Source organism: Sphaerodactylus townsendi, linkage group LG06, assembly GCF_021028975.2.
Source record: "Sphaerodactylus townsendi isolate TG3544 linkage group LG06, MPM_Stown_v2.3, whole genome shotgun sequence".
In the NCBI taxonomy this organism is placed as follows: domain Eukaryota; kingdom Metazoa; phylum Chordata; class Lepidosauria; order Squamata; family Sphaerodactylidae; genus Sphaerodactylus; species Sphaerodactylus townsendi.
In genome coordinates, this window is record NC_059430.1 from 11,005,306 (window position 1) to 11,021,356 (window position 16,051).

General features: G+C 45.4%; 2 protein-coding genes across 2 annotated transcripts; both read right to left on the bottom strand.

Annotated features, from left to right (window-relative positions):
• Nucleotides 1-3,992: 3,992 nt before the first annotated feature.
• LOC125435718 (GPI mannosyltransferase 1-like) lies at nt 3,993-7,260 on the bottom strand. The gene is made up of 2 exons (XM_048502056.1): nt 7,202-7,260; nt 3,993-5,807 (listed from the first exon to the last, which is right to left on the bottom strand). The coding sequence occupies exon 2, from the start codon at nt 5,719-5,721 to the stop codon at nt 4,435-4,437; it is 1,287 nt and encodes a 428-aa protein (XP_048358013.1). The 5' UTR covers nt 5,722-5,807; nt 7,202-7,260; the 3' UTR covers nt 3,993-4,434.
• A 3,060-nt stretch (nt 7,261-10,320) lies between these two features.
• On the bottom strand, nt 10,321-12,795 carry CEBPZOS (CEBPZ opposite strand; the record flags this gene model as incomplete). The annotated part of the gene is made up of 4 exons (XM_048501480.1): nt 10,321-11,435; nt 11,525-11,609; nt 11,786-11,830; nt 12,657-12,795. Coding segments are annotated over 3 exons (267 nt in total), but the record flags the coding sequence as incomplete, so codon positions are not given.
• Nucleotides 12,796-16,051: the final 3,256 nt, after the last annotated feature.

Here is a 16,051-nt window from a genome sequence, read left to right on the forward strand (position 1 = left end):
TCCTAGAACCAGGAGGCATCCATTGAAAATGCTGGGGGGAAGAATTAGGACTGATAAAAGGAAACAGTTCTTCACACAACGTGTGATTGGTGTTTGGAATATGCTGCCACAGGAGGGGGTGATGGCCACTCACCTGGATAGCTTTAAAAGGGGCTTGGATAGATTTATGGAGGAGAAGTCGATCTATGGCTACCAATCTTGATCCTCTTTGATCTGAGATTGCAAATGCTTAACAGACCAGGTGCTCAGGAGCAGCAGCAGCAGCAGCAGAAGGCCATTGCTTTCGCAACCTGCACGTGAGTTCCCAAAGGCACCTGGTGGGCCACTGCGAATAGCAGAGTGCTGGACTAGATGGACTCTGGTCCGATCCAGCAGGCTCGTTCTTATGTTCTTAAGGAATCAAACTCTTCTTCTTCTTCTTCTTCTTCTTCTTCTTCTTCTTCTTCTTCTTCTTCTTCTTCTTCTTCTTCTTCTTCTTCTTCTTCTTCTTCTTCTTCTTCTTCTTCTTCTTCTTCTTCTTCTTCCTCTTCTTCCTCCTCTTCCTCTACACGGCAGGTTTTCTGAAGTTTCCCTGCACAGGTCGTCCAGCAGCAATAATCCCACATGTGTTTTTAATCTGGAAACTGAATACTGTTACACTGATATAATGTTATAACAATGTGTAGCAGGTTCTCTGAATTCCCAGTTCTCGTTTTTTAGAAAGGTCGTCCGTTTCATTTCGGAGACACACCTTCCTCTTTATATCTCTGCAACCAAAGGTGCTGAAAAGCATTTCTTTTTCAATAAAAGCAAAGAATCCAGAGAATCTGTTACACATATCATCTGTTAGACATATTATTATACAACATTAGTAGACTGAGGAAATGGCTGTCCGTCGTGAGGGCCAGACCTGGACATTCTAAACTTTCATGCCCACAAAGCATCCAGGTTTTTGCTGCAATCTTTCCCAAAAGTTCATAGCAAAGCAGGGGAAATCCAAGGAGATGCACAAAGACAGAGTGATGCTGTGGGAATTGTGTGTGTGTGTGGGGTGGTGGTGATGGTGGATAAGATTCCCAACAGCATTGAACCCAGGGCAAATAACCTATAAGGAAATAGCCCAGGACAACTTTTATTTCTCTCCTGTAACAGTAGGAATGATAGGCACTCAAGGGGCAGCCGATAATGTACAGACATGCTTTCTCACTCAAAAGTTGTAGAATTTGCTACCACCCAGTGATGAATTAGGTACCACTGGGCTGATTTAATACAGCTGTTCTTTATGTTCACTTTCTATCACATCCCTTTTTTAATTTCTTACTTCGAATTAGGTCAACCTAAATGATGACACTCCGGTGTAAAATGTTATGATTTCCTTTTCACCCCTCCTCCTCAAATCTATAGAAACCTGTACACAAGTACAATGGGATCAACGTAACGTTATCATCATTTGTAAGATTTCGATAGTACTTTTCCACCCTATATGGCCCTCAATGCAGCTTACAAAATCTAATACATATTCGCGGTTACTAAACAGATGTCCTATTGTCCTCTCCTGGTTGTTAAGCATAAGCATAAGCATTTATTGTCATTGTGCCCGCACAACGAAATTTACAGCAGCATTCCTCGATGCGCACAATTCCAGACTCATACCCCATCCTCACTTTCCCCTTCCTCCACCCATCCCTACACAGCCCCAAACACATCAACAATAAGGTCTTTATGTATCCCTTTATCTTTCTAAGTGTGTTAACATAATGATGGTGCCCTACTTTATGTTTGTGGATTTCCAAATAAATTCTTATGATCTATTTTATTACGTATGTTTTAGCTACAAAATAATAACATAATGCAGTGTTGCGACCTTCCCAAAGGCAATGGAGCAAGTGTGTTGGGGCAAGCAGCAGCGCCCCACACACACAGGTTGATGTCCCCGACCCCCGACCCCAAGCCATCTCCCATACTTTCTGTGTCAAAAGACTGCAACCGCCCCTGAAAGGAAGGCAAGGAGGACCCATCACCAAGGGTTGGCGCTGGCAGGAAACCACACCAGGCATGAGCCGGTGGAGCCAAAGTTCCAGTCATGGTGGCAGAGGGGTGGCGACTGTGGTGCCCACGCCATGGACCTCAGGCAGATAACCTGTAACAGTGGCACACCACTAGGAGCAGCAGTGGCGTAGGAGGTTAAGAGCTCGTGTATCTAATCTGGAGGAACCGGGTTTCAATTCAATTCAATAAGCCTTTATTGGCCTATACCAGGGGTCGGCAACCTTTAACACCCAAAGAGCCATTTGGACCCGTTTTCCACGGAACAGAAAACACTTGGAGCCGCAAATACTTTTTGACTGTCTCAGGCTGCGCCTCTCTAGGAACAGAGGCTCTTTCCCATTAACCCTTAGGGCGACTCTCCGAAGGAGGCTGGGAGGACCCAAGCCACATGGAGCCGCAGTGCAAGGCCGAAAGAGCCGCATGCGGATCCGGAGCTTCAGGTTGCAGACCCCTGGCCTATACGATAGTATAAAAATATATACACGATAGTATACACGATAGTATAAAAATACAGTTCCAGTTAAAAAGTGAATAGTAAAAAACTTCACGTTTGTCATACATTCAGTTTACAAACTTCTGACAAAAACTTTGCCACTATAAGGCAACAATGAAAATCCTGACAATTTAAAAGTGTAACTACTTTATCTGATTCAGTATAATCAATCATAGAGTCTATAGCTTGGGATAACAGGCTGGATCGGAGTTCTTAGTATAATAAGCAGTTCAGGAGAATGTGTGGGATGGAATCCAGCTGTCCTAGGCTACAGGGACAGAACCTCTTATCGCTTGGAAGACCTTTAAGTCTTCCTCTATGTAGCAGAGATGGCATGATATTAAATCTAGCCAGCATATAGGCTCTCCTGTGTATAGGATTTGTGAGCGCTATAATATAATAGGCTGGGTATCCCTGCGTGAAAGGAATTGACATATTTGTTGGTGAACAAGATTTATTTGCCAAGCTCTGCAGTTGTTGGTTAAGAGCACCGGGTTTGATTCCCCGCTCTGCCGCCTGAGCTGTGGAGGTTTATCTGGGGAATTCAGACTAGCCTGTGCACTCCCACACACGCCAGCTGGGTGACCTTGGGCTAGTCACAGCTTCTCGGAGCTCTCTCAGCCCCACCTACCTCACAGGGCATTTGTTGTGAGGGGGGAAGGGCAAGGAGATTGTAAGCCCCTTTGAGTCTCCTGCAGGAGAGAAAGGGGGGATATAAATCCAAACTCTTATTCTTCTAGGCAGCCCAGCTCATGAGCAGTTATGTGGGAAACAGTCTTAATGGGCCTACGCCCACCAGAGCTGCATGGCCTCCTCCCAGCAGCTGCCATGTTCAATTACATGTAGGGTGGGCCAGCCACCTCTGGCTTGAACAGGAGCACAGCCACCATGGGAGACTGGCAGGCTACACCCACTGGTCCACTCTGGGCTCACAGTCATGGGAGGAGGGAATGGGCAGCGTGGTGTTAAGAGCAGGTGCACTCTAATCTGGAGAACTGGGTTTGATTCCCCGCTCTGAGCTGTGGAGGCTTATCTGGGGAACTAGAACCTACCATGTGAAGAAGGAAGAAGGAGAAGGAGGAGGAGGAGGAGGAGGAGGAGGAGGAGGAGGAGGAGGAGGAGGAGGAGGAGGAGGAGGAGGAGAAGGAGAAGGAGGAGGGGGGGGAGGAGGAGGAGGAGGAGGAGGAGGAGGAGGAGGAGGAGGAGGAGGAGGAGGAGGAGGAGAAGAAGAAGAAGAAGAAGGAGGAGAAGAAGAAGAAGAAGAAGAAGAAGAAGAAGAAGAAGAAGAAGAAGAAGAAGAAGAAGAATTTGATTCCCCGCTCTGCCGCCTGAGCTGTGGAGGTTTATCTGGGGAATTCAGACTAACCTGTGCGCTCCCACACATGCCAGCTGGGTGACCTTGGGCTAGTCACAGTTCTTAGGAGCTCTCTGAGCCCCACCCACCTCACAGGGTGTTTGTTGTGAGGGGGGAAGGGAAAGGAGTTTGTAATCCCCTTTGAGTCTCCTTACAGGAGAGAAAGGGGGGATATAAATCCAACTCTTCTTCTTCTTCAGATGCACCTGCCAACAGGGATTATGGCCCCTTTGTTTAGGCAATACCCATGCAGAAGTTTGGTTGTTTCTGAGCTTGGGACTCCAACTGTTCACAGCTCTCAGCCGGTCTGATAGGGAGAGTGGTTTATAAAATGAATAAAATATATTTTTTTAAAAACCTTCCAAAATATTACATCATTCTTACTTCCTTAGTCCCTCTCCAGAGCTCCTCATATCCAATACACTGTAAACCTCTCCAAATCAACAACATGGCAAAATTATATTATCCCATTTTAAAAGTTGCAACTCAGCTCTGCTCATCTGAGTAACTCCATTCCAAGAGCAGTCCACAGAATTTCACCTGTGCAACAAAGCAAGTCTTACTCTAGCTTCATTTTCTGGGTCGCTTTTCCTGGGCAATAGTGAGAAATAATCTGCACCAGAATTGCACAGTTGGCAAAAAGAAAGAACAAGCCTGCTAGCCACGTGAGCAAGAAAGTGTTCTGCCCTTCAAATTCCAAAAAGTAGGCTGGTGCCAGCCACAGCGCTTGCCCAACAAGCCAGAGCAGGAGAAGGAACGCAGCCCTCTCCCAGGACATCCTCAAAAGTGGGATTACGGGGGGCAGAAGGCAAAGGTACCACAGAAAATACTGGGAGGTGCACACTTTGTTAAAACTCACAAAAACGACAGTGTTCAGGAAGCAACAGAAGATGAGATCTTTGTAGCAAGTGAACGAGAGAGCTACAAGCAGCAGAAACTGAGGAAAGAAAGCCGCAAGGCCAAGGAAAAAACTCCACTCGTTTTTTGCAGTCAAGTACAGCATGTAGAAATAGGGTGAGAAGTTGTGTCGGATATCTCTGCGGGTCAGGTGGTAGAGATACGTCTGCTCCAGGAAGTCCCAACCGTAAGAGAAATAAAAAACAAGGCCTAGGGCTGCGAAGGTCCATCCTGCCACAGCTCCGAAAAGCAGAACGTCCCGACTGAACGTCCTTCCAAAAAGCTGCCGGAAACTGCCGAAAGAGCGGCTAATTTTCCCTTTCTTCAACACGTCTGTCTTTTCTTCCTCGCCGCTTCGGCCGCGTTGCAAATGGAGAACTATGGGCAACGCGTAGATCGCTGGGTAAATTTTCATATGTACGGATAGGCCGTAAAGAACGGCAGCCTTGGTTAGATGCCTCTTTTCCATATAATACATGGTGCCCAGAACTAGGCCTGCTACAAGGGATTCAGCGTTTCCTCGGCTAGATACAGTCATCGGCAGAGGATTGAGGACCCAGAACGCACAGCACTGACACGCCATCTTGCTGTCCTGCCCTCGGAGCAAAATAATCTCATACATGAGGTTGGCAGCCACCAGATCCCCAATAATAAAGAGGAGCTTTCCGTACAGATGAGTAATGTAGATGTTTGGGGTTAAGATCCAGGCCAGCAATGGCGTATAACGGTAGGTCGCTCTTAAGTACGGAGACTTCGCCTCCGTGATGTATTGGGCAGCATCAGTGAATACTTGATAGTCAATGTCGGTGTATTTTACCAGCATTGTTCTGTCCTGATAAACTCCGTAAAAGACAAGCATAAGTCTGATGACGAAAGCACCGCCAAACAAAACATCTTTCCTGAGAAATCTTGTAAAAATTGGTTTCCAAGATATCCGGTGGGAAATCATATTTGGTCCTCTTCAAAAGAAATCAAAACGAGAAATAAAACTTAGCGTGGAGTCAGGCTTGAACCATCCTCTGGTTTTGCTTCTGTCTGAATAAGAAAATGAAATTAGCCTCTGTACGGAATGCAAAGGGGAGCTGGGTTCAGATCACGAGCAGTCCCGTTGGAAAGCCAAAAAGCAGTTAAGAAAAGGAAAAGGGTTTTAGCTTGGTGAGCACAGTACAGGAAGGAACAAAAAAAGTGTTTGGTTTGGTTTTCTTGTTGCAGGTTCCTCTTTAAGGATTGGGTGTCAACAAACAGGAACCCTCAAGGACCTACATCTCATTTCCCCCTTTCCCACTATTTCTTCTTTCCCTTCCCCGAAAGCCCCCGTAGCCATTCCTTTTTCCTTCCTCCATTCCACCTCCCAACCAACCTTATATATCCCTGGCACGACCACCCAGTCTCCAGTTTTCCATCTTGCAGGCCCAGTTACACAGTGGGGAACCTACAAGAATGCGCAAGGGATACTTCATTGTCTCCTGTATACTTTCCCCAGACTATGTGCTCACCTTCCACTGCCTGCTTCTCTCCTTCCCACCCACCTACCCATTAACCTTTTCATCTTCAGCTATATTTCTTTCATTGATACCCCCCACCTTTCTCCACAATGAAGACCCAAAACAAATGACTTCATTCTCATCTCCGCATCATGCTGGCAGGGGATGATGGGAACTGTAGTCCATAACATCTGGAGGGGCCGCAAGTTTGACACTGGCGGTGACTGCTGGCTTTGAGTACAAATGGATCCCCTTCGGGGATCGGGCGGTATACAAATTAAATAAATAATAATAATAATAATAAATTCCTCCTAGGGATGGAACTGTTTCAACAACAGCCCTGCTCCTTCCCAACTCAGTAGGATTCGTTTGGAAGAAGAGCCCCTGCGACTCCTGCACCTGTGCAGGGAGCCCCTGCAAGAACGAACGGAGGGAGCCAATCAGAGAAGCTGTTCAGTATTTCCCTGGCACTTGAGGAGTTCTCTTCCCCTCTAGTGGTGGAAATGGGGTTTAGCTGCGCCTGCGCGTTAGCAGAACTGAAGCCAGCCCTGCGAAGGCGGAAGCTGGAACAATAGGGTGTATAGTTCAGCGTGCTCTGTAATGCATGCAAGGCACGATGGTGTAGGGAGAGAGGAAGACCGCCTGATATTGGACTCTACCTCTGATATTGGAAACCAATGCCTGAAGTGAGGTCAGGACCAAATAAAACCACGGGAGGTGGAGCCGATGGTTGAAGGGAGCATAGGGCCCTGCAAGCAGTGTTAAGGTAGTCCTTGTGAGTCTGTTGCAATTTGGGGGGCGCTTCAGCAAAACAGGTGAAACTAGAACAAGGGGGAAAGGAGCCGCAGGCAAAGAGCTTGCCATCCCTGCAGAGCGGGAGGACCGGGAAGGAGGAGGGGAAAGGCACATTTTTCCTACTTCTATAAAAATCCTGCAAAATCTTACCTTGCAGTGGGGAAGCTGCTCGAGCAATCCGAGCATGCTCAGTGTGGCGCTTGGAAGCTGTTGCCCTCGATTGCTTTGCCCATCCGCGGTGATGCGACTTCCTAGGCTCGGTTTTTTAAAAAAGCACGTGCGACAGGAGCAGCCAGGGCCAAAGATGTCTTGAGTTGCAAAACATCGCTAAAAGCCAGGGCTGAGGAGGAGAGGTGATGGATTTCCAGGGGATTACATACGAGGGCAAGCACAGTTTAAACTTTAAAGTAAATGAGTTATTGCTCTGTCCTCTAGTGCATTTTACTGTCTACCTATTTTTCATGGCGATTAATTTATAGCGGTGCTGTGAACTCTTGTGCGGCACATTATAAAGCGATGAGGGGCAGGAAATGCCTGTAAATCATGTCTGCTTCTTATGCAAGGATATAGATCAGCTTTATAGGGAGTCAGTCTGTCGGTCCATCCATCTGTCCAAGATCTTATTATTATTATTACTATGTTGTTATTATTATGGAGGTCATGTTGTTCTGATTACTGCTTTGATGTTCCATATTATGAAAGTTATTATGTTTTGTTATGTAATTATGTTTGAGTTTGTTAACTGATACGTGACTATTGAGTATTTGTTCATCTGATTTTGGAAACTATTAAAGAGTTATTGAGCTTGTATATTATTGCTGATGCTGTTGTTGCATGTATTGTTATGATGTACTGTATTGCTATGTATTACCGTGTTTCCCCAAAAATAAGACAGTCTCTTATATTAATTTTTGCTCCCCAAGATGCGCTATGTCTTATTTTCAGGGGATGTCTTATTTTTCTGTGTTCTGTTTGTCGGGCATGCTTCCAAACAAAAACTTTGGTATGTCTTACTTTCGGGGGATGCCTTATATTTCGCACTTCAGCAAAACCTCTACTATGTCTTATTTTTAGGGGATGTCTTATATTTAAGGAAACAGGGTACTGCTAAGTATTATTGTTATGATGTTGTTCTCCGTGAGCCCTTCAGGGAGGGCAGGTATACAAATTAAAAATTCCATTCCATCCCATCTCTGAAGCAGAAACAATGGCTGCCTGCATCAAAAGTGCCATAGACTGAACCTGGGACTTTTCTACATACAAAGCAAGTGTAGTACCACTAGGGATGCCAGCCTCCATGTGGGACGTGTGGATCCCCAGGAGTTACAGCTCATTTCTAGACTACAGAGGTCAGCTACTCTGGAGTAAAATGGATGCTTTGGAGGGCAGGCTCTGTGGCAGTGGTGGCGAACCTATGGCACTCCAGATGTTCATGGACGACAATTCCCATCGACCACTGCCAGCATGGCCAATTGGCCATGCTAGCAGGGGCTGATGGGAATTGTTGTCCATGAACATCTGGAGTGCCATAGGTTCACCACCATGGCTCTATGGTATTGTACCCCACTGAAGTCCCTGTTCTCCCCAGGATCCATCCCCAAACCTCCAGGCTTTTCCCAACCGAGATCTGGCAACCCTACCCCCTCTCCTGCTGGTGGGCAAGGGGGACCCTCGGCATCACTGAGCCAACCCCCCTCCCTGCTTCCCTACCAGGAGTTGGACATTCTACAGTAGCCTAAGGAGGGTCTCTAGATACCAATATGAGTCCAACAGAGCATTGCCTTGGATGGAAAGACTTCTGAGGTACAGGTTGCAGAAGCGAGGGAGACTCAACTTTGACTTTAAAAACTGCCTCTTTTATAGACAAACTTCACATGATGAACCATTGAATTCCCATGCATCACAGTCCCTGACATCAATAATATTTTTTTTAAAAAAACTTAATGTTTTTCAGTCTGCTAGTGTCTTACAGATACATATTATTTTTGGGGAGTCTTCGACAGGTTTAAAGAATCTTTGAAGTACAGTTGTTTTTCTTTGGTGATTCTCATTTGTCACAGATGAATCAGTTGTCACAGATCCTCTGAAGATGCCAGCCACAGATGCAGGAGAAATGTCAGGAGAGAATGTTGCTAGAACACGGTCATACAGCCCAGAAACCACACAGCACCCCACTATCTTAATTTTACTCAACTCTCTTTCTCTGATCTCAGTTCAGTCCAGTGATGGTGAACCTTTTCGAGACCCAGTGCCCAAATTGCAACCCAAAACTCACTTATTTACCTCAAAGTGCTAACACAGCAATTTAACCTGAATGCTGAGGTTTTTGTTTAGAAAAAATGGTTGGCTCCGAGGTGTGCGTTACTCAGGAGTAAGCTTGGTGGCAGTTGGTGGCTTTGCTTTGAAGCAACCATGCAACTTTTTGAACAGGTGAATCACGACCCTAGGAGGGTTTACTCAGAAGCAAGCCCCATTGCCAGCAACTGAGCTTACTCCCAGGTAAAGGATCGCACTTTAGTTCTTTGCATGAAAATCAGTGGGATTTAACAGCGCTTAACAGGGTTACCTACACTGCTTCCTCAAAACTAGGTCTTAGGTTTAATGCGAATAAACAAGCCCAGCAGCCCAGACCAGCCTAGATGTGTGGGGGGGGGCAATTTCCCCCCACATGACAAACTCTGTTTGCACATGTCCACAGAGAGAGCTCTGAGTGCCACTTCTGGCACCCGTGCCATAGGTTTGTCACCACTGGTTCAGTCAGAAGGATTTACTGCCGAATGCCTGGATGCTGTAAGCAGCCTTACAGGCCCTTTTGTTATGGCGATAGAGCAGTGATGGCGAACCTTTTCGAGACCGAGTGCCCAAATTGCAACCCAAAACCCACTTATTTATCGCAAAGTGCCAACACGGCGATTTAACCTGAATACTGAGGTTTTAGTTTAGAAGAAACAGTTGGCTCCGAGGCGCACATTACTCAGGAGTAAGCTTGGTGAAGCAACCGTGCAACACTTTGAATGGGTGAATCACAACCTTAGGAGGGTTTACTCAGAAGCAAGCCCCATTGCCAGCAACTGAGTTTACTCCCAGGTAAAGGATCGTGCCCAGGCCAGCCTAGATTGTGTGTGTGGGTGGGGGGGGGGTGATTTTCTGCACACACCTCCACAACAAACTCTGTACACGTGTGCCCACAGAAAGGGCTCTGAGTGCCACCTCTGGCACCTGTGCCACAGGTTCGCCACCTCTGCGATAGAGGTTTGTATTAGGCTGTGTGTTCCTCAGGGCTTTTTAATCAACATTAAACTTAGGCATCCATGCTGTTTGGTTTTCTAAGGCTTTCATTATTCAGCTCAAATTGAGGATCAGAGATTTCTTATTTCTAAAAGTGAGTACCTGCAAACAGTAAGCAATTAATGTAACATGGAAAGATTAATACATTCAATTTGATATCAGTAATCCATCAATGCGATTAATTTTTGTGTGTGATAACAGTATGCTGCCCTTACCACTGGAAATGGGTGACTACACACAGTAGCTTTCCCAACACTGGCACCCAGTCTCTTCAACTCTCAAATGAAGCCTACATTGATTCCTGCTCTCATTTGTGCACCAGTAAGACTGCTTTCCTGGAGAATCTTTGACACCCGAAAGCTTTGCTGCCTGTCTCTGAAGTTGGTTTCCGCCTTCTTTGTAACTGTGCCATGATTGCTTGTTGTTGCTGCCATTTAATAATTGTTTCTGCATATACAGGAGTGAATGGATGTCTTCCTATGAGAACAGAAAGTGACTTCAGTGAACAGTTTCTTAAAGGGGGTTGAACTTTGGATGGAGCTCACTTTGGGTTGCCTGAATGCAAGCTAGAGGTGCACACCTATATGCAAGAAGGCAGATTCAAGACAGCGCTTCAACGTATACAAGAAGCTTCCAAAATTCTGTAGAGGGGAGAAGTCTTCCTGATGGCTTTATATTGTAGAAGAACCATTACTTTCACAGTGGAAGAAGTCCTTCATATTCCAGCTGATCCTGATTATGAGAAGGTTATAACTGAACCCCCATGCAAGCCTTGCAGTGGTGATGTCTTCCCAGATTCTTTTAAAGGTTCTCCTCAGGAAAAAAATATATGATTGGCGCTGTGATCAATATACCGGGATCAATTCTGGAGTCAAGACTGTGGCCAAAAAGGAATCCGAAGTTGAGAAAAGTTGACCACAAAAGAAACTTCGTAAGGCATGGTTACACATTGCTAGAGCCTTCCGGTCGAATTATTCTGTTACACTACATTGGAGATGAGAAGGAATTCCAGGCATCTCCTCATGGTAACAGGTGGATTCACGATAAAGATGCAAAAAGTATCATCAGGCAGAAAAAGAAGTTCCGGAACAGACTGCTGAAAAAAACAAACACAGAAGCAACAAGAACAGGAAATAGCTATTGCCACTCTTAAAATAAATTCTTTTAAAAAGAATTTCTACTTACAGCTAGTTTTTACTGCTCAGCCATGTCTCTTGATCTCTTTCTCTTAGGCCATAAATACCAGACCATTCATTGCTTTTGTAATAAACTGTAAAAATACACACACAGTTGTTATCTTTTGTACATCAAATGAAAAATTTTAAAGATACAATTGGTTATGCTTTTATACTAATTCTGAGGAGAGAAAAGCCCTACTATACTTTAATCTGCAGTAGAATGAAGGAGAAAATGGGAACTTACTAATTATAATAAGGTCAAACATACCTTCCAGGATAGATGGATATCTCCTGTTCATTTTTTGCCTGAAATCTGAGAAAAAGAATTTTTTTTGAAATCTGTGTCCGAACTGCAACAGTTTTTAGTTACCGCACTTACCCAATCCATACATTTCTAATTTTGTTATTACTCATAAATATCTACACTGCCTCCCAAATAAATCTGCTTATATTATGGATTTTATGTATAGAGAGCAGCAGCGGCATAGTGGTTAAGAGCAGGTGTATTCTAATCTAGAGGAACTGGGTTTGATTCCCTGCTCTGCCACCTGAGCTGTGGAGGCTTATCTGGGGAATTCAGATTAGTCTGCGCACTCCCACACACACCAGCTGGGTGACCTTGGGCTAGTCACAGCTTCTCGGAGCCCTCTCAGCCCCACCTACCTCACAGGGTGTTTGTTGTGAGGGGGGAAGGGCAAGGAGATTGAAAGCCCGTTTGAGTCTCCTGCAGGAGAGAAAAGGGGGATATAAATCCAAACTCCTCCTCTTCTTCTATTTAATTATTTAGTGTATTTTTATCCTGCTCTTCATCTGAGGAGCTTGATGCTCTTCCTGTTTAACTTCAGAACAACCCTGTGAGATAGGTTAGCTTCAGAGACAGTGCTTGCTCTAAGATCAGCCAGTCAGCTTCGTGGCATGCAGGGATTTGAACTAAGTTTCTCCCTGGTGTCCACTCTGGCTCTCATGCATTACAGGCAATTTCCAAACGACGTAGGTCAAATGTAATTGCAAATGTGGTCTGTAGGGTTGATCCTTGGACTTGCATACTCTTCTTGCATTAAACTGGAAACAATCAAAAGGTTTTTTTGATGACAAATTTTGTAAACAGTTATATTTGACAGAAACCTATTTATCATTACCTTGACTGGTGTCCATTTTGTAATATAGCCAATAGACTCCACCAACTCCGCAAACTTCCAACAGCAGAACTCCTTTCAAGATCCTTTTTGCCAGAAGAGGATTCATTGTGCGGACAGCTTCCAGTAGATTAAAACTTGTTCACTATCAGGAAAGTATTCAGGCATTATTACAAAATATTTATAGAAAAGCCACATTTGCTTTTTCACTCTGTGTTCATTCTCTTGCTCGTCCTCCAATGCAGTCTATACCATTATTTAGAAGAAGAAGAAGAAGAAGAGTTTGGATTTATATCCCCCCTTTCTCTCCTGCAGGAGACTCAAAGGGGCTGACAATCTCCTTGCCCTTCCCCCCTCACAACAAACACCCTGTGAGGTGGGTGGGGCTGAGAGAGCTCCGAGAAGCTGTGACTAGCCCAAGGTCACCCAGCTGGCATGTGTGGGAGTGCACAGGCTAATCTGAATTCCCCAGATAAGCCTCCACAGCTCAGGCGGCAGAGCTGGGAATCAAACCCGGTTCCTCCAGATTAGATACACGAGCTCTTAACCTCCTATGTTCTTCTGTTACCTATATATCTAATGGAAACTCCTGTATTAAAAGTGACCAGTAGATTTAATGTATTAATCAGAAATAAACACTTTTAACTATTATAGATGTCCTCCGATAGAAACCTCCTGGTCCCAAAGACGTTAGACTGACCTCAACCAGAGCCTTTTTTTTGCCCTGGTGGAATGCTGGCAGCTGACACCAGGACCTTGTGGGACTTCAAATCAAATGAGTAAATACAACAAATTAAAAAAAAACAGTTGTGGAGAGCCTGTAAGACAGAGATGTTCCCCCGGGCTTTTGGATGAGGCCACCTGTTCATCCGATGCCCTCTGCTGGCCTCACATCCACTTACCACCAACACACATCTTATGCCTTGTGTGTCTTTCCTCTCTTCCTAATCTCTCTCCCCCCCCCCCCCATGCTTGAGCAGCCCTTAGAAAAGGGGCTGTGTCAAGGTGAGAAGGATGTTCCTTTCTAGGACTGCTATTTCTAGATTTTGCCATCTTTTAGGGCTTTTTTTGCCATTTTTAGCTTTTTAAGATTAGATGGTACTCAGGTTTTACAAATACAATATTTAAGTAGTGTTTTCAATATTATTATTTATTAGATTTCATAGACCGCCTCATCCACCCTCTGTGCCACCCTGAGCTTGACTTTGGTTGGGAAGGGAGGGGTATATGGTTAATAAAATAATAAGTAATGGATTGTTTATGCTAGGTAACTAGACAGCAGAGGCATATTTATCACCAAGTACCGCTGAAGATTCAGTACCCTGCTAAGTCTGTTGCTACAATAGTCTAGCAATATTTAGATATTTCAGTGTAGTTCTAAAATAAGGGGTGTGTAATGCCTTTGAAGATCCTCATGTCAGATACAGGAGCAGCCTGTAATAGCATATTTTTCTCCTGCGACAGACCCCGGCCTCCCTGGAAAAAAGGGGAGGGCAAAGCAAAACCCAAGCTCCCCAAGACCAGCAGTCAGAGTGATAGCCACAGCGGCAAACTCGGACGGAAATTTGCAGGAGTCTCGGGGCATTTTTCAGATCTCTATGAAGCACGACAGCGAAGGCGATAGTGAAGTTAAGGAAGCAGGTGCATTCTAATCTGGAGGGACCGGGTTTGATTCCCCGCTCTGCCACCTGAGCTGCGGAGGCTTATCTGGGGAATTCAGATTAGCCTGGGCACTCCCACACACGTCAGCTGAGTGACCTTGGGCCAGTCACAGTTCTTCGGCGCTCTCTCAGCCCCACCCACCTCACAGGGTGTTTGTTGTGAGGGGGGAAGGGCAAGGAGATTGTCAGCCCCTTTGAGTCTCCTGCAGGAGAGAAAGGGGGATATAAATCCAAACTCCTCCTCCTCCTCCTCTTCATAATAATAATAATAATACTAAGACATTGCATTACAACTTCCTAGGCCGCTGGGTGAGGCTCGAATTGTAATGAAGGCCAACAACCAGCTAAAGATCTGGCAGCTGTGAAATCTACAATGATGATGATGATGATGATGATGATAATAATAATAATAATAATAGTCTGGGCGCAGTGGGACAGAGGTGGCGAAAAGCCTGACAGCGGAGAGACCCAACTGCTTACTACCAAAAAATTGACAGAAGCTATAAAACAAAATAAGAAGAACAAACGAAGAACCCCGGAAACAAACCATAATGCCTTACCAGGTGAGCAGAGCCTGTCGGCACACAGACTGGAAGAAGGCTAGGAAATTTCCTTCCGGGGGAAAAAAACAACCCGGCGAGGGAGGGTGGTGTCGCCCCTTCCGCTCCAGACAGCCGCGAACAGTAAGTTTCACTGGTGTTTCTTGACTTTTAATCCATGCCGGGCGCTGGCAAAGAGCCAAGAGCATTCAAGTAGAAGCGGCTAGACCTTTCCAGACGCTCTCCAGCCACCCGGAAGCGGAAGTAAAACTAGAGGAAGTAAGGCGATCACCATAGAGACTTCGAATACCATAGAGTCTCCACCAGACTAAGACCTGGAGAACTTCAATAGCATTTCTAAAGAGTCAAGAAGGCAAAAATGCAGCCGCCACCAAGTCACGTGGGCGCAAAGGAGTGTGAACTGAGCCAATACTCCCCTCTAGTGGCGGACGGGTTCCTTCTCTCCTCCTCTCTTGGTTCCTGAGTTTGTACAAACCAGGGCTAATATAAGAAATAATCAAAAAGACTGGAGGAGACCTCAAGTCCCCAGACAAGAATGGGGCTGATACAAATGCCAGGCTTGACCAATTGATGGAGATGACTGGATATTGGCATGAAAAAACCAGAGAACCTCTCAAGAGGGTTGATGGAAGGCTAATGTGGGTAGAGGCTGATACAGTAGACATGAAGAATAATGCTGTTAATCATAATAAATGTATTGTCGAAGGCTTTCACGGCCGGAATCACTGGGGTGCTGTGTGGTTTCCGGGCTGTATGGCCGTGTTCTAGCAGCATTCTCTCCTGACGTTTCGCCTGCCTCTGTGGCTGGCATCTTCGGAGGATCTGATAGTAGGAAAGGAAAGCAAGTGGAGTATATATACCTGTGAGTAAGAGTCAATAGATGAGGGCATCTGAATAGGAGTGGCCTGGCAAGTGAGTAACAGTGAAGTGTAGCATGTGAGTAACAATGGAGATAGCAAGGTCAATTGGTGAGGCACCTGAACAGAAGTAGTCTGGTCTTTGTTCCCTTTGATTGTCTGTAGTCCTCCTGTGTCTGTGTGGAGCTGATTAGTCACTGTTTTAACTCTAGTGTTTTTCAAAACTGGCAGTCAAATTCTGTTCATTTTCATGGTTTTTTCCTTTCTGTTGAAACTGTCCATGTGCTTGTGGATTTCAAGCACAGAGAAGCCATCTAATC